Below are 18,446 nucleotides of genomic sequence, written 5' to 3' on the forward strand. Positions count from 1 at the left end.
CATACACAGCTATTTTGAATAAAAAATAAAAAAATTATGGCTCTCAGAACATGGTGACACAAAAAATTAATTAATTTGTGATTGCAAAACATAAAAAAAATATATACATATGGTATCGTTGTAATCGTATTGACCCGCAGAATAACGTAAAATTGTTATTTATAGCCCACGCTGTACGCCGTCAAAAATAAAGAATTGAAAACGCCAAAATCACTGTTTTTTGGTAAAATGTAATTAAAAGTGATCAGAAAGTTGTATGTACCAAAAATTGGTACCAATAAAAACGACAGCTCGTCGTGCTAAAAATAAGCCCTCACACCACTCAATCGACCAAAAAATAAAACAGTTATGGCTCTCAGAAAAACATTTTTATTTTTAACAAATAGCTTTTCTTTGTAAAAGTAGTAAAATATAAAAAAAACTATATAGATTTGGTATCACCGTAATCATATTGAGACGCAAAATAAAGTTATGTTGTTTTTTTTACCGCACGGTGAAGGCGGTAATAACGAAACACAAAAAACAATGGAGGAATTGCAGTTTTTTCCAATTTCGGCCTGCAAATTTTTTCAGTTTACCAGTACATTATATGGCACTTTAAATGGTGTTAATAGAAACTACAACTCCTCCCGCAAAAAATAAGCCCCCACGCTCTATTCATGGAAAAATAAAAAAGTTATGGTGTTTGGAAGGTGGGGAGTAAAAAACGAAAATGAAAAAGCAAACAAAGGACCAGTCTTGAAAGGGTTAATTAATTTCTAATGATAAAACATTTGACCACATGTGGGGTATTGCTGTATTCGGGAGAAATTGCTGTACAAATGTTGGGCGGCTTTTTCTACTTTATTTAATTATTTTCACAGCCTAATTCCAATAAATTCTGCAAAAAATCTGTGGGGTCGAAATTCTAACTATACCCCAAGAAAAATTCCTTGAGGGTGTAGTTTCTAAAATGGGGTAACTTTTGGGGGCTTTCCACTGTTTTGTTCCCTCCAGTGCATTGCAAACGCAACATGGCACTGAAAACCAATCTAAATGACGGTCCTTCCCTTCTGAGCCCTGTTGTGGATCCAAACAGCAGTTTATTACCACATATGGGGTATTTCCGGAATCGGGAGAAGATGCTTTACAAATGTTGGGGTGCATTTTCTTCTTTATTTATTGTAAATATTAAAAATTTCTATGTTTTTCCGAAAAAAAGTAGATTTTCATTTTCACAGACTAACTCCAATAAATATAGCAAAATACCTGTGGGGTCAAAATTCTAACTATACTCCTAGATAAATTCCTTGAGGGGTGTAGTTTCCAAAATGGGGTCACTTTTTGGGGGTTTCCACTGGTTTGGCACCACAAGAGCTCTTCAAACCTGACATGGTGCCTAAAATATAATCTAAAAAAAAAGGAGGCCCCAAAATCCATTAGGTGCTCCTCTGCTTCTGCGACCTGTGTTTCAGTCCAGTAGCACACTAGGGCCACATGTGGGGTATTTCTAAAAACCGCAGTATCTGTGCAATAAATATTGAGTTGCGTTTCTCTGGTAACTTTGTTACAAATTCATTTCGGCCAAAAAAATGAAATTTGTAAATTTCCCCTCTACATTGCTTTATTTCCTGTGAAACGCATAAAGGGTTAAGAAACTTTCTGAATGCTGTTTTCAATACTTTGAGGGTGCAGTTTTTAAAATGGGGTGATTTATTGGGGGTTTCTAATATATAAGGCATTCAAAACTACTACAAAACTGAACTGGTCAAAACTGAACTGGTCCCTGTAAAAATAGCCTTTTGAAATTTTCTTGAAAATATGAGAAATTGCTGCTAAAGTTCTAAACCTTTGTAACATCCTAGAAAAATAAAAGGACGTTCAAAAAATGATGCAAACATAAAGTAGACAAATGGGGAATGTTAACTAGTGACTGTTTTGTGTGGTATTACTATCTTTTTTACAAGCAGATTCATTTAAATTTAGTAAAATGCAAATTTTTGCACATTTTCTCAAAATTTTGGTGTTCTACACTAATAAATATTGAATTTATCGACCAAATTCTTCCACTAACATAAAGTACAATATGTCACGAGAAAATCTCAGAATCTCTTGGCTAGGTAAAAGCATTCCCAAGCTATTGGCATATACAGTAACACAAGTCAGATTTGAAATAATCGGCTGTGCCGCAAGGCCAAAATAGGTTGCGTCCTGAAGGGGTTACTAAATGGTGGTGCATGCCACAATTTACTTGACAAATTTAAGACTGATGTGTTTGTTAATGTTTTAAAGTATGTTACTAAGGGTCTAGCACGTGCACACCTTATGAATGTAACAAAAAAAGATAAGGCTTGGTTAGGGATAGTTAGGCAACATTCAGGTGAGAGTGGCAGTCGAGACATATAGCAGATATATGACTGACGTAGCTTGCTGTCATTTGTAGGTGATCTGTTTTTTATATCAGCATGGCTATATGGCCACAGATTAACCAAGGCTAAAGGATGAGGTCACAGATGGCTAGATACTAGAGACTGGGGATATGCAACACAAATTATACAGACAGACAGACAGACAGACCAACAGATAGATATTATTAACAGTTTTTTCTTTATTTTGTAGCATGCCCTGATCAGTACTGGGGTTCAGATTGCAAGCAGAGGTGTTCATGTCATCCCTTTGGAAGGTGTGATGGGGTCACTGGCCATTGCACCTGCTATCCTAAGCGATGGGGGTCTACTTGTCAGAATTCCTGCCACTGCATCCCACACGGGACCTGTGATCAGCTCACTGGATTGTGTAAGTGTGAGCCAGGCTGGTGGGCTCAGCACTGCAATAAACCATGCGTGTGCAACCTGGAAACTTCACAATGCAACCAGACTAATGGACAATGTATATGTAACAGCGGTTGGTGGGGAACACGATGCAGTATAAAATGTAGTTGCAACGAATCGCCATGTCTACAAACAAAAGGAAATTGCATGTGTCGAGAAGGCTGGTATGGTCAGGGATGTGAACACCAGTGTGACTGTGTGAACGGTAAATGCAACTCCAAAAGTGGTGAATGTGAGTGTTACACGGGATACCAAGGAAAAAAATGTGCAGATCTCTGTCCTGTTGGATATTATGGACCCAAATGTGAAAAACGGTAAGTCAAAGAGACAATTAGAGATGTACAGTACATTCCCAGCACTCACACTATCAACATGAACTGCAAAATCCAATGTGATGACACTAATATATCAACACCTAACTAAACATAACACATGCATATGCTTTAACCCTACTGGAAACTCACAAATATATTGCGAGCCAATTTTGTTTTCATGCATTGTTTTCATGAACTGCAAAATCCAATGTGATGACACTAATATATCAACACCTAACTAAACATAACACATGCATATGCTTTAACCCTACTGGAAACTCACAAATATATTGCGAGCCAATTTTGTTTTCATGCATATTTGGACAGTGATGTCAGGGGCTCCTCCTGGACCTGAATCCCCGGCTGACGCTCTGGCCGGGGATTCCTCTTCTGGAGGAGCCCCTGACTTCACTGCCCATATATGGACAGTGACATCATGGGCTATTCTAGGAGCATTGCCAAAGCTCTGACCGGGGATTTCGCTCCTAGAGGTAAACCCTGACATCACTGTCCATATATGTACAGTTACGTCAGGGGCTCCTCCTGAACCGAAATCCCCGGCCAGAGCATTGCCGATGCTCTGGCCGGGGATTCCTCTTCTGGAGGAGCCCCTGATATCAAAGTCCATATATGGACAGTGATGTCAGGGGCTCCTCCTGGACCGGAATCCTCGTCCAGAGCATCCACTCCTAGGAGGTAGTCCCTGACAGGGACGTCAGGGACTCCTCCAGGAGAGGAATCCCCGGCCAGAGCGTTGCCGATGCTCTGGCCCGGGATTCCTCTCCTGCAGGAGTCCCTGACGTCACTGTCCATAACGTCAGGGGCCACCTCTAGGAGCAGAATCCCCAGCCAGGGCATCGGCAACGCTCTTGCCAGGGATTCCTCTCCTGGAGGAGTCCCTGACGTCACTGTCCATATATTGACAGTGACATCAGCATCAGGGGCTACTTCTAGGAGCATTGCCGATGCTCTGGCGGGGATTCCGCTCTTAGAGGTAGCCCCTGATGTCACTGTCCATATATGTACAGTGATGTCAGGGGCTCCTCTAGAAGAGGAATGCCCGGCCAGAGCATCAGCAAGTGCAGACGTTGGTAACAAAATTATTTTATTAAATAATTTTATTAGGGTATATTGCTGTTGAACCGCAGCCCATTGTGCGGGCAACACATCAGACAGTAGGAGACTGTCTTGCTTTGTCTCCTAGGCTCTTGACATCAGTGCAGGTGAGGGTGGGCATCTAATGTGCAGAGCACAGCTCGGACCGCGGTTACTCCATGCTGTGGTTTAACAGAAATATACCCTAATATAATTATTTAAAAAATAATAATATATTCCTACGGCATTATAATTGTTTTTCTTTTATAACTGGAGGTACACTTTAAAGGGGTTGTACAGGACTAAAAAAATAAATTCCTTCCAGAAACAGCACCTGTCCATGGCTTATGTCTGGTATTGCAGCTCAGCATCATTAAAGTTGATTACTATGTACTGCATTTCATTCTTATTATGTTCAATTTACCAGCTGTGGAAAATGTAAACTGGGTCAAACATGCTCCCCTTTGGATGGATCCTGTGTGTCCTGTGAGCCTGGCTGGAAGGGAACACATTGCGATTTGCCTTGTTCAGCTGGATATTATGGAGAGAACTGTGCACAGAAATGTCCAAAGTGTCTTGGGGGAGAAGAATGTATCCGAGAGAGTGGGACTTGTCTAAACTGTGATCCTGGGAACATGGGACCCAGGTACTTATTGCATACCAGTACATACCTAGAGGTGATTATTAAAGGAGCCCAACCAAAAAGTGGTCTCAAATAAATATGTTTTATATGGATAGTGGCATAAAAAACATTTTGAAAAATACTACAAACATTAAAATAAAAACAAAATGTTTATACAAAAAATCTGATTTAACCCTTTGAGGACGCAGCCTGTTTTGGCCTTGTGGCACAACCAATTTTTTTCAAGTCTGACATGTGTCCCTTTATGTGGTAATAACTTTGGAATGTTTTTACCTATCCAAGCGATTTTGAGCCTGTTTTCACATGACATATTGTACTTTTTGTTAGTGAAAAAATGTGGTGGATAAATTCAATATTTATTTGTGAAAAACACCAAAATTAACAGAAAATGTGCAAAAATTAGCATTTTTTCTTAATTTAAATGTATCTTCTTGTAAAACAGATAGCAATACCACACAAAATAGTTACTAGTTTACATTTCTTATATGTCTACTTTATGTTTATCATTTTTTGAACGTCTTTTTATTTTTCTAGGACGTTACAAGGCTTAGAAATTTAGCAGCAATTTCTCACATTTTCAAGAACATTTTAAAAGGCTATTTTTTCAGGGACCAGTTTAGTATTTTGTTGGCCTGAATTCTATTTATGTGGCCTAGCCTGATATGGGTGTTAATTGTTGTACTTGTCTCCAAAGGTGTGAGTTCTTTTGTCCAGACGGAAGTTATGGGAACAGATGCAAACACTTGTGCCCACTCTGCATCCATGGGAAGTGTGACCCAGTAACAGGAGAGTGTGTTTGTGACTCTGGATACTGGAAACAGAGGTATGACATTCATAGGTGTATGCAAAGGGGAGGTTACAGGGACCAAACTGCCCCTTCATGCCTGCCAAGTGCCCCCGCAACCATCCCACTGAGTCCTGAAGGTCCTGACATCTGGCAGGACTCTCATGCTTGTTAACCTGATGTCTCAATGAGATAACTTGTTTTACTGGCTGCAGACAGCAGAGTACCACGTAACTAGTCTGATCATTGTAGGAGACTTAGTCAAGGTTGGAAGGAGGAGAACCGTCTGCCCTAAATGGGAACTATAAGGCTGATGATTATCTGGGCACTCTGGGCACAGTACATCACCATGTGGGTACAATAAGTCATTATGTGAGCAGTGTAAGGCTCTATGTAAAGCATGGCACTATGTGAGTAATGTTTTTTTTAATGTGAGAATTATATGACACTACGTAGGTAAAAAATGGAATTCTGGACAATGTAGCATGCACTATGTATCTGAGCAATGTATGGCATTTATTGGACCTAATGGATGCTGTATGGCACTGTTTGGGCAAAGCATGACTCTAAGCAAGAGGTTCAATATTTATCTAGGGATACCCAATGTTTATCTGGATGGCAGTACTATGGGGGCATTGTTATATGGGTACTGATTTTGAGATTTAAGATCCTGCATATGCTTCTGATTACATCAGTATTAACCAAATTAAAGCATAATTTTGCAGCCTTTTTTCTATTTCACTTTTTTCTAATCTCATTTAACAAAACAATACATGTTTCAAACCTTCCTTCTAGTATTGCCACATGGCCATACATCAGAGTTCCATTTGGTCGCTTATATAAGATTTCAAATAAATGAAAATGAAATTTGCTACCTACAGAACAGTGTACGTACTCGTCTGCCTATATCTTCTGACCTATTATACTAAAATATCATACACAAGTGTTTTTTAATATATACATATTTTTTTAATGTTTTCTACAGTTGCAATGAAACATGTCTTCACGGATATTTTGGATCCAACTGTTCAAGCATCTGTGATTGTAGTGGTGGCCCATGTAACCCAAAGCATGGAACATGCCAACTGAGTAAGCAAGCTCTCTACTATTCATATTTACATTTTCCATCTCCCCTATACTTTTTCTCACAATATCACTCTTCTCACATGTCCCCATTACAAGGCTCTGCACTTCTGTAAATGACTACATTTACAGGCCTACAGCAGGGGCGGACATATCGCCGGTGCAGCCAGTACGGCAGCACAGGGCCCGCTCAGCTGCCCTAAACGCTGTGCGCATAGATCGGCAAATAGATTGGAACGGCTGTGCGGCTGACAGAGGGGCGCCCATTCCCTCCTTGTGCATGTTCAGCAACACACAGATTGGGCCCCCTTCCTTCACATATGTTATTGATGCCATCAGTAACATATGTTAAACAAGGGGGCCCTCCATCTGCCGTGCGGCCACGCCAATCTATTACTTAGAAAACTTATTAGGAGGGGAGGGGCCTGGCGAGGCTTGCTCTGTTTGGTGGTCTTCGTCACCTAGTAACCAGCGTCACTGTCAGATGCCGTTCAATATCTGACAGTGACGCTCACTAGGTGACCAAGACCACCAGATAGAGCGCGCCACACCTATCAAGCAGCATCGCTATTTTCGGACAAGTTATTGATCCGGGATAGTGGCGCTGCTGAAATTAAGCATAATACTGGTTGGCTGAGCCTCTCAGCCAATCAGTGTTAGGGTTCTTCTTGCTCCGCCCCCTGAACCTGCAGATGCTTTTACTGCGTGGTGTGTGTGCTGAGTGTCGTGAGGGGGACTGACTGAAAATAAAAATAACTAGGAGGTAGTGGTTAGTGCCCTGTATGTAGAAAATGAGGGGAATGGAGTGGAGCTCAGTGGACAGTTAAAGGGGTTTGCCCTTCTTTAACATTTATGGCATATCCACAGGATATGCCATAAATGTCCAATAGATGCGGGTCCCACCTCTGGGACCTGTGCCTATCTCTAGAATGGGACCCCCTAAACCCTGTTCTGCCTTTCTCGGCTCCTGCTGCTTCCTGGCCACTTCCTGATTAGATGGTCGGGAGTTACGAAAACAGCAAAGCTTGCTGAGCTACGCGCTGTTTCCGTAACTCCCACAGAAGTGAATGGCAAGTATTTATTTTAAAATATTTAACTTTTCTGTCAACACTTCCTTGGTTCAGCACTATTGCATTTCTATAGGTGAAGTATCGCAAGTTAGTCCTGCTTGATAAGTGACAGTGCAATGAGCCAGAGAAAGTCATTATAAGTTAGTTACATGAGTGCTTTGTGTTATACTCAGTTATTAAATATGGAAATTATTTATGTTTGTTACTTGTGTTCTAAACTAGTAATAAAATGTGCAATATAGATTTGTATACTTTTATATGCGCCCGGGGGTGGTTAGGTTATGGGGGGCCAAGGCACATCCTTTGCACAGGGGACCTCTGCAGTCTGTGTCCGCCTCTGGCCTATGGTATATCAAGAAATATTTACGAAAATCTATGTGCATAGTGGACAAGAAAATATGCTTTGCTTCTGTAATCTTGGGAAGACAATCTTGGTAGAATAGAAACAGAATCATTATTCACACAGATCAATGATTTATCATTGAACCACAGACTGTTTTGTTATAAGGTCAAACTGATTGTGATGAAAGAAAAGAAAATGGTGAACACTATATGAAACCTCTCTTACATCAATAATACAAAATCACATTCATACAGCATTATTCTATGTGCATATATTTAGTAAAACATATGGATTGATGCGTTTTCTTAACAATGACCTTATTATGTCCTGCCTTGTACTAGAAAATATTTAGATGGTGTTTGAGAATAAATTGTGCGATAATATTAATGTTACTAAATGAGCATCACACTGTTGTTACTAAAGAATTTTCACCCTAATTTTCACACAAAATGTATTCGTACACAGATGCGTTAAACATTAAAGGGGTATTCAGATTTTGAACATTTATGGCATATTCACAGGATATCCCATAAATGTCTGATAGATGTGGAACGTGCACCTATCTCCTGAACAGAAGTCCCCTCACCACGTCCCACCAGGTGAGACGGCTGCTGGCCAACGCAGCGTGTGCTACGCTGTTTCCATATTTCCCATTCTCTTCTAAAGGAGTTACAGAAATAGCGTAGATCAGCGAGCTCAATAGTTTCCAGAATTCCCAGCCACCTGTGCATTAATTCCATGCCTGGATGCGGCGGATAGAAGGTGCTTCATCAGACTGCCCGGTGTCGAGGGACCCCTGTTCGTGAGACAGGTGGATGCCAGGGGTGGAACCTAGATCTCTCAGAATTTTTTAGCATATCTTGTGGATATGCTAAAGGTATGAATACAGCATTAATAGTGCATTTAATAAACCATAACCCTATTTGCTATTATATGGTCTCCAATTGAGCGCTGAATTCTAACATCACCTAGATGGTTGTATTCTCAACCAAGCTGGAAGTCTAGCTTTCCCATCAAACTACTATGAAAGGAACACAGAATTACATCTCCGCCTATAGACCACAATGTTTTAGCCTTTATGTCTGGGACTTGATTGACACTGTAGTTAAGGCATCTAAAGACGTAACAGTTATCTATAATGATACAAAATATTTTATGATCCTTAATGATAATTGTTTTAGCCTAAGTTGCACCTTCATTTGGCGCAAATCAATTATGACCAATTATTATTGATTTGTAAGAAAAAGAACAGATGATGTTTGCACCTCAGTACACAATTTTCAAAAGTGTCTGGAAAAGGAGGCGTGGCTTAGCAGAAAGGGGTGTGGTTCACCAACATTTTTGCACAAAAAAATGGGATAAAATATCACCAAGAGTTATTATAAGGAAAAGAAAGGTAACATGGCTTAGTCAGATGCTCCAAGTCTATCATACAGCGTGCGCCACTTTGATAAATTTGGCATATCATCTGATAGCCTGGTCTAAGTTTACGTTGTCTAAATATTATTAGTAAATCTGGCCCCTATTGTTTATGCTTCAAAAGTTTTGTTAGTAGTTAATATTAACATTGTCTTGCATTTACTTTACCAAGGAAAATGCTTGTGTGGCACGGTATTTTCCATGGTATAAATAATTTTCTATATGAAAATTTGTTTATATAGTGGAAATATATCTTCATGTATGCCTCTTTCAGTTCAACAAGAATTGGGACACCCATTGGATCAGGGAAAATCTTTGCATCTATGGCCAGTTTAAGAAACTGCAGTGTGTGGGTCAGTTAGATATTATATAATTTGCACCCAATAGTAGTGCAGATTGTCCAAAGTTAAAATGCATTTCCAGGAATTGGATGACAAAATACTTGCAAATTGTGTTTCTTTCATTTCTTATGTGTCAAAGAGCAAGGAGTGGTGTAGCTATGGTTGGTGCAGAAGTAGCAGTCAGAAACAGCTTCCTCCCGATGTGGGACCCTAAAAATCTTGATGCAACATACAGATGTAGCGATCTTTAAATTAACTTTTGACGTGTTATACACACAGTGGCAATAACCTTTAACTTGACTTTTTCAAAGATTTTCAATGACTTAGGCCCCATGCACACGGCCGTACGGTAGTTTTCATCCGTTATTGTGGATCAGGTATTTAAGGATGAAATTGCGGACCCATTTAGTTCTACAGGCCACGGACACCTTTCAGTATATTTACGGATGTGTGTCCAAGCTGTAGAAATGAGCCGCAAAATATAGAACATGTCCTATTCTTTTCCGTAATTGCGGCACAGACTCGCCCATGGAAGTCTATCGGCGCTTCCGCAATTACCGATGGCTACGAATGTGCATCCATAGTTGCGGACAGTAAAAACCCTTACGGTCGTGTGCATTAGGCCTTAAGTGATAAGTTATCATGCTGCAACAAGTTATCAGAGTCAAGATAAGGATTGCTACATCTGTAAGAGAATGGTCTGGCTATATGTTAGTGGTGTAGACGGATCATGCTATTAAAGATAGAAAAGATGGCAGAAAAATAAAATGGAAATGAGCGTACTTATATCTTCTATATGTATAACGGTCTGCATGCCCCATTATTTCTGTATGTGTGTTCTATTGTAGCATCCAGCCAAAGAGGAGCCATAATTGCTGGGGTTCTCGTTCCTTTATGTCTGCTTATGCTCCTGTGCTGCTGTTGCTGCTGCTGTGGGAATAATGAACCTGAGAGTAAAGACAGGTAAATCATATATGTTTTAATTAATAATAACAATAATAACAAAATAAATAACAAAATAAAAATGAGAGAGAGTTTTCTTGGTAATGGATTCTGCTTTGAACATTTTACAGTTTGAACTATATGAAATGTTAAATACTTTTGTGTCAAAAAAGACAAAAGTATAATAGGTATGATACCTTTATTGGCTAACCATAAAAGTTCTATATGCGGCTTTCAGAGCACAGAGGCCCCTTCTTCAGGCAGTTTACAAATGAATGACTTAGAAAAAAGCACAACATTTAGATGTTACACAAAGACAATTAGTACATGAGGTGATACATCATTAAGATAAGCCGGGGCAATAAAACGGAGGTTATAGGGGTGATGACTTAGGAGTTAAGGCATCTGGAGTCAGTCTGATGGGGGACGTGACGTGTGTCCATGTAGTGGCTCATAAATCCTGGTGTTAGATTGAGGCCTTGTGTCAATGACTGGAATTTTATCATCATCTTGAATTCCCAAATTTTTCTTTCTCTGTTGTTTTTAAAATGACCCTTCAGAATGAGTACCTTTAAATCTGCCAAACTGTGATCAGGTCCAGAGAAGTGTTTTCCCACGGGTGTATCCACCTCCTGTTTTATTGTATGTCTGTGAAGATTCATCCTGGTTTGTAGTTTTTGTATTGTTTCTCCAATGTACAGTTTGAACTAAAAGGGTTTTCTTACGTTGAGGCTGTGTTCACACGTCACGATCAAATCACATTTCCCGCTGAGATTTTTGAAAAAACAGGGGGAAAAAAATGCAAATTGACAGGGACGTTTGAACACAAACATTTACCACCTATCCTGTGCACAGGTGTTAGGTTGATTGTTGGGGACCCTACCCTTGGGACCCCCACTGATCACTAGAATTGGAGTCCCGTTCCTCTTCAACTGCAGGGACCACTGCTCCATTCAAACTTTACAAAGTTATGGCTATTCCTGTAAGGCTGGGTTCACACGTCCTATTTTCAGACGTAAACGAGGCGTATTATGCCTCGTTTTACGTCTGAAAATATGACTACAATACGTCGGCAAACATCTGCCCATTCAGTTGAATGGGTTTGCCGACGTACTGTGCAGACAACCTGTCATTTACGCATCGTCGTTTGACAGCTGTCAAACGACGACGGGTAAAAGTACAGCCTCGTCAAAAGAAGTGCAGGACACTTCTTTCAGACGTAATTTGAGCCGTTCTTCATTGAACTCAATGAAGCACAGCTCAAAATTTACGGCTGTCAGAGAAGCCTCGCAAAATGCGAGGAGGAGGAATTACGGCTGAAACGAGGCAGCTGTTTTCTCCTGAAAACAGTCTGTCATTTCAGCCGTAAAAGCCTCTCATCGTGTGCACATACCCTTACTCTCATAAATACATGAAATAACTTATAATGCTAAAAAAAAAAAGAAGATTGAACACCTTCCTAAGAGCTTACTGAGCTCCTATGATGGAGTTTTTCCTACATCAGATTACATACTATTCAATGGCTCTCTGTCTGTACCAGAGCAAGTTATGTGCAGAAATCAAGCCAACAAGAAATGATGATTACCGATCTGGCACCTGCAGTATTGTGAATGCAGCTCTGGATAATAATAATATACTCTTGCTCAGAATCAGTGCAAAATAAGAAAATTAGTGTCTTTTGCAAAGTATTTAAACTTTTTAGAAAGATTAATAATATATTCAAACTGTAAAATGGTGTTGAAAGGAAAATATACACTTGAAAAATGTTTTGTTTTATTTAGATTTTAGTAATCTTTTGCAAACAATTTTTCATTGGGTACATATTACAGTTCCCTTCAAACTTGTAATATGTATGGCTTAAAGCCCAGAAAGTGAGGCTGATTTTTGTTAGTTTCACTCCCAATTTTAAATAAACAATATATTTTCAGAGACATATTTATTATTTGATGGAATTTTTTTACATTTTTCTGCAGAAACAAAAAATAAACATTCATCCTTGCAAATTGACACTAGTCTGCTACCCAGTGGTGACTAAACCACTAGACTAAGTTGCACAAATTTTTGCTGCTTTCAATTTTAAATTGTCTCTACATTAGCCCCTCCTTACTGGTGATGACTACACCAACTCTGCAATGTTGGTGTAAAGAAAGATCCTCCTGTTACTTATCATTCCAAAAGTTGGACATACAGAATCAATAGTTAACTGTTATATCTGATAGTCTATGGTAGTAGAGGGGTTTATGTTAACATTTTAAGAGCTCGAGTAGTGAAGGGGTAATAGGTCACATTCTTGTGGTCAGTGTGGCGTAATGATCACGGTCGCAATGGGTTCAACTGTGACTGGGCCCGAAGAAGGGGGCTCGCAGAGGGCCTGCCCCAGATCGTCTCAGTCTGCCACATCAGCCTCTGGCACAAAAAGTCTGTGCTGTGGCGCATAAAATGTTCTGCTGCGCGGTATGTGATGCACACAACGTCCTCCAGCATCAGGACCTTCTATGTGCCACAGCAAAGAACTTTTGAAAAAGCCAAGGGTGGGCTGGACCTGAAGAGGAGCCAGGGGCGTTGAGTAAATACTTTCTTTTTGTTAATATTATGTCTTATCTGGGTTTGATATAGGGGTCTGATCTGGGGGGGTCCATACTGGAAGAATCCATGCTGGATGAGTCCCATTCAAAAGTGTGGCATGGTGCCCCGCCCCTCCAGTTATGCCTATGCTGGTGGTCCAGTGCAGTGAAGGGGTTTATAATTAAATCCTTGGTGGTCTGGGCCTTTAGGGTAGTGAGAGGGTCAATATTAACATCCCTGGTGGTCTAGGGCAGTGACTCGTAAACCTCCATAGAAATGCTTTTCATTGTTCTTTTAATTGCAGAGTATCTAACGGTGACAGAGGATGTCTATCAAGGATGAAGCACAATTTCCAAGGAGCCCTTGTTAATATAGGCTTCTTCTTGCCATGTTGTTCTGTTGGGAGTGATAAAGTTTCTTGGGTTACCGGTAAGAATTTTGCCTGTACAAATTGTTTCTAGTAATTATAAAAATGATTTTATGTTTTATCTTTGTTGAATACATGAAACTAGTGAATTATAATTAGAAGCTTACACAGCGTGAATGAAGGTGTCACAAAAATATTTTCATCTTTTGTTTTTATAATTCCTCCCTTAGACACATAATATGCAACCATGGGCATTGCTATAGGGGGTGCAGAGGTAGTGGTCGCGCACAGGTCCTGGAGTATGAGGCTCCCAAAAGGCCCTTTTACCACATAAGAAGACACAAGCATTATCAATGCCACATGATGGGTAGAGGTTGAGTTAAAGATTTTGCATTGGAGCCCAGGAGTTTCATGTTAAACCTCTGTATGCATCTCTATTACAAAAAGCTGTGTCACATGTATACCATACCCATGTCTGAATCCAGCATAAATTTCTCATTAGAAATGTTAGCACCAGCAGCTTCATCATTTAAGTCATCTCATCAATAATGTTCAGGTGGATGTCCTTAGAATGTGCATTTCTTTAGACTTGAATTTTCTAAATTAAATGTAGCTCCATGCAATTATTCTCCATCCTAGAATTTCTTTGCCCTGTATAGCATATCATGTAGTACTAATACTTTGGCCCCATGCACACGACAGGCGCATTTGTGTCCGCAATTTATCTGTATTTTTGCGGATACATTGCGGACCCATTAATTTCTTTGGCCCTATGCACGCGAGTGTAGTTTTCACGGATCAGTGCTAGAGCCGCGAATCCTGACTGCAAAAAACTCGAAACAAGTAATTTTGCAGTCTGGATTTGCCGGTTCACATTACTGGCGATATAATTTTTTGGGTTGTGGATCCATGAATCCTGATGACACACGGATTCACAACAAAGGTATTTTGCGGGTCAATGGACCACAACGGATCGGTGGCTTTGCAGTACGCAAAAATACTACGGTCGTGTGCAGGGGGCCTTACAGTATAGCTCCACCTTTGAATAAAATAATGCAGTTTACTTATAGATATAATCTATATAAAAAAATTGAGTAACATGGGAAGGATCTTGACTAATAGCCTATAATACAGTACGACTGCAGTGTCAGCTCGGCTGGTTTTTGAGTTAAAATCTCTCAACACTCCTTGTTAGACAAATAAATAATTTACCGCTGTAATTGTACATAATAATTATGTTTGTCCACTTGTTAAGTTTAAATGGTTGTCCTCCGACATTTCCTAGTAAACTGCATTGCTGGTACGATCAAATATCATATAAAATGTAACCCTTAACTTTCCCAGAATGCAGAGCAGTACAAAGCATTGTAATATAAGATCTCAGATGACTTGTTAAGGGAGAGTTTGTAAAGAAATGACTGCTGTAATTAGCAATCAGCAGAACTGTAAATGCAACTCTGGACTAAAATACACATTGTGGGATGTATGAGACTATAAAAAAGGCTCATATAACCCCTGTGACCTGTTGGCGCGTAGTGCAGTAATAGTGCAGAGCTGTCGGGACTAAGCTCACGCACAGCTCCATACTTTTATGGCCTTGACATTGCATGGACAAAAACTTTGCCCCATGATAAGGAGCGCAGCATCCGCAATCCCCCTGTAACGGCAGAGATCAGAGAAACCTCTGATGTTCACTATTTAACCACTTCTTTCGCGCGCTCAAGAAGAGGTAGATCAAAGTGTGATATGCCTCTTTGTGAGCGTTCCTTGTGCAGAGAGCCCAGGATCTATTGAAGGATCCTACGTCTTTTAGTAAAGCCAGTTGCTAGGGCATACCTATGAATGTCCTAGCAACTGCTTGTGTATTTAACATACGCAGGGTAATATACCGCCATATATGTATGTATATGCTAGCATATTACAAAGTTAAAAAAAAGATCAATAAAAAAAATCCCTTAAAATAACGGTAAAAAAAAAGTTTAAAAGGAGAACAACACTAAGGGCATGTTCAGACTTTTTTTCTTTGGTTTCTATAGCTTTTTAGTTAACTTACTGCAAACATTGCGGAAAACGTTGCAGAAACTAGCTTGTGGAGCGAAAATTAAATCTGCAGCATGCACAGTCTGCTGCGGAGAAAAAGTCAATGCAATGCTGAAATGTGCGGCAAGTCCACGGCGAAATCCACGACGTTTGGATGAACAGTTAAATATGCAAATTTTTCTTCAGATTTGTTGTGTATTTGCCTCAAACTTGTGGCAGAATCCACAGTGGAAAAATTCTACCAGATCTGACTGTGCGATAATAAAGCACCATATTTATTTTTTACAATAAATAAATATTTATTAAATATTAATTGGAGGACACCAAATAACAGAGATATTTGGTATCCCCATAACCGTAATGACCTATATAATACATTTATTATACTATTTAAGAAGATTGGTGAATAGTGTAAAAAATAAAAACAAAGGCAAAATTATTTTTGGTCTACATTTCCCTTATATTATAAATACATAAACATTAACAAAGTACAACTTGTCCGGCAAAAACAAACGCCTCACACAGTCATGTGACAATCAGAATGAGGGTAGGCAAAAATAAAATAATTCTTTGGGTCCTGAAGGCCAAAACTGTCTGAGTAAAAGAAGGTATTATAGCCATATTGTGGATGGAAATAATATTCCATGTAGCACAATGTGTAATGTTCTGAAAATGTATTGACTTTATTAACTGTTCCAACTCAAGCCAATAGTGGCACATTGATGATAGAAGATTCCTAGATATGAAGGTATATGATAAACATTGGTGGAAATTTATCAAAAATAGTGCAAAGGAAAAGTGAAGTAGTTGACCATAGCAACCAATGAGAGTCCACCTTTTATTTTGCTGAGGTCCTTTGAAAAATGAAAGTAGGAACCGGTTTGGTTGCCATAGGCAACAACTTCACTTTTCCTTTGCACCAGTTTTGATAAATCTCCTTTAGGCTACATTCACACGAGCGTGTCCGATTTGCGTGCACAAACAATGGACCGTATTTCCTGCATTTCATGTCCGTGTGCCATCAGTGTGCGTTGTGTATGGCATCAGTGTGCTTTGAGTGTGGCATCTGTTTTTGATACCCTCTGCATACATTTCCTTTTTTTTTTTCTTTAAATTCTCTGCATTTCTTTACCAACTGATGTGTGAAACACGGACAGCACATGGATGTCGGTAGACTTTAATGGACGACAACGTCCACAAAAACGCACCAATATAGGACATGCAGTGAGTTTCATGCCTTGGACACTCGAAACGTGAAAACACGCATGTCTGAATAGCCCCATTGAAATGCATGGATCAGTGTGTTGTCAGTTATTTCAACGCACAGCACACGGACAAGGAACACGCTAGTCTAGCGCTTAATGTGTGTGTGTTATAAAGTACACATTTTTTATCTTTTATCTTCCAGTTTCTCATCATGACACAGACTTTCCCTTCAACCACAGCTTCATTGAATCCCCCTCTACAGGCTGGTTATCTGAAAACTCCTTTTCTTCCTTTGAATCAGATGAAGAAGGACCTGTGTACTGCGTTCCTCCAAGAGAAGGTGACAGCAGATTAATCTCAGTTGCAAGGCAATATACTTACATAATATAATGACAACTTAGAGCATAGGGTGTACATACATGCATATCCCTGTCCCAAAGGAAGAAAATAATGGAGCGGAGCAGTACACTACTGTTAAAGGGTTATTCCCATCTTATAAAGTGATAGCATATCTTACGATGTCCCAGAGGTCCAATCCCCGCTGATCAGAAAGAGATGGCATATCTAAGGGATATTCTATTACTTTATGAGATGGTACGCAGATGATATTATTATTATTATTTGTGAGGGACCCAGAGATCTCCTTGAGACATATTAAAGGAATTCTGGCCGAGTATTCTAAGGTTTCTTTCTATAGATTAAATTAAACTAAATCGCAGTTGCTGCCGCTCAAAATACCCTCTTCAATGGAAGTACAATTGAAATCTCTATACTCTTTTAAGTGGGTAAGCACTGGAATTTCTTATCTGGGAGTCACGATAGCTCCAGATATAAGAAATATAGTTAGGCAAAACCAGTCTGGGTTGGTGAACAGGATCAAAGAGATACTCCAAAAACTCAAGAGTATCAAGAGTTAACCTCTCTTGGGTCACTAGGATAAACGCTTATAAAATGTCTGTGCTACCCATTATATTATATACATTTCGGTGCATTCCGTTTAAGTTCACCCGTAAATTTGTGGACGAGCTACGGCGTAGAATGCTGCATTTTATATGGGGTGGGGGAAGAGGTAAAGTACGCATCACAGATAGAGTCATGACCCTTCCACTAAAGGAAGGGGGAATGGGACTCCCCGATCTGCACGCCTACTACTTGGCCACACGTGTAGAGACACCGAGGTTTTGGTGGGTAGAAGAAACATCAATGTCATGGGTTCAGTTGGAGGCAGATGGCCTGCCGAGGGGTTGGTCATTGAGGCAGCTAATGCTGTTCTCCATTCTAGATCTAGGTACCCTGACAAACAAGCTCATAGGAGATCTTCTGAAAGAGTGGACACGATTTCATAAAATCGAAGGTAAGGCATTAGTCAGCATAAAACGATCAGATTTTAGGATCTCATACTTTGAACAGATTATCCCAGATTG

At 39.8% G+C, this 18,446-nt stretch overlaps 1 protein-coding gene and 1 long non-coding RNA gene across 2 annotated transcripts in view; one reads left to right on the plus strand and one right to left on the minus strand.

Moving 5' to 3' along the window:
* The window catches only part of LOC142741430 (uncharacterized), a 35,338-nt gene that overhangs the window by 15,812 nt on the left and 1,080 nt on the right, over positions 1-18,446 (minus strand). The window contains exon 2 of the long non-coding RNA XR_012881131.1: positions 10,686-10,849. This is a non-coding gene — a long non-coding RNA (uncharacterized LOC142741430). The remainder of the gene's footprint in view (positions 1-10,685; positions 10,850-18,446) is intronic.
* SCARF1 (scavenger receptor class F member 1) overlaps positions 1-18,446 on the plus strand; it is a 55,810-nt gene that overhangs the window by 15,656 nt on the left and 21,708 nt on the right. Inside the window, exons 4-10 of the mRNA XM_075850810.1 lie at positions 2,599-3,124; positions 4,647-4,865; positions 5,557-5,685; positions 6,632-6,735; positions 10,751-10,865; positions 13,714-13,838; positions 17,225-17,362. Coding sequence (XP_075706925.1) covers positions 2,599-3,124; positions 4,647-4,865; positions 5,557-5,685; positions 6,632-6,735; positions 10,751-10,865; positions 13,714-13,838; positions 17,225-17,362 — 1,356 coding nt within the window. The remainder of the gene's footprint in view (positions 1-2,598; positions 3,125-4,646; positions 4,866-5,556; positions 5,686-6,631; positions 6,736-10,750; positions 10,866-13,713; positions 13,839-17,224; positions 17,363-18,446) is intronic.

Source organism: Rhinoderma darwinii, chromosome 2 (assembly GCF_050947455.1).
Source record: "Rhinoderma darwinii isolate aRhiDar2 chromosome 2, aRhiDar2.hap1, whole genome shotgun sequence".
NCBI lineage: Eukaryota > Metazoa > Chordata > Amphibia > Anura > Rhinodermatidae > Rhinoderma > Rhinoderma darwinii.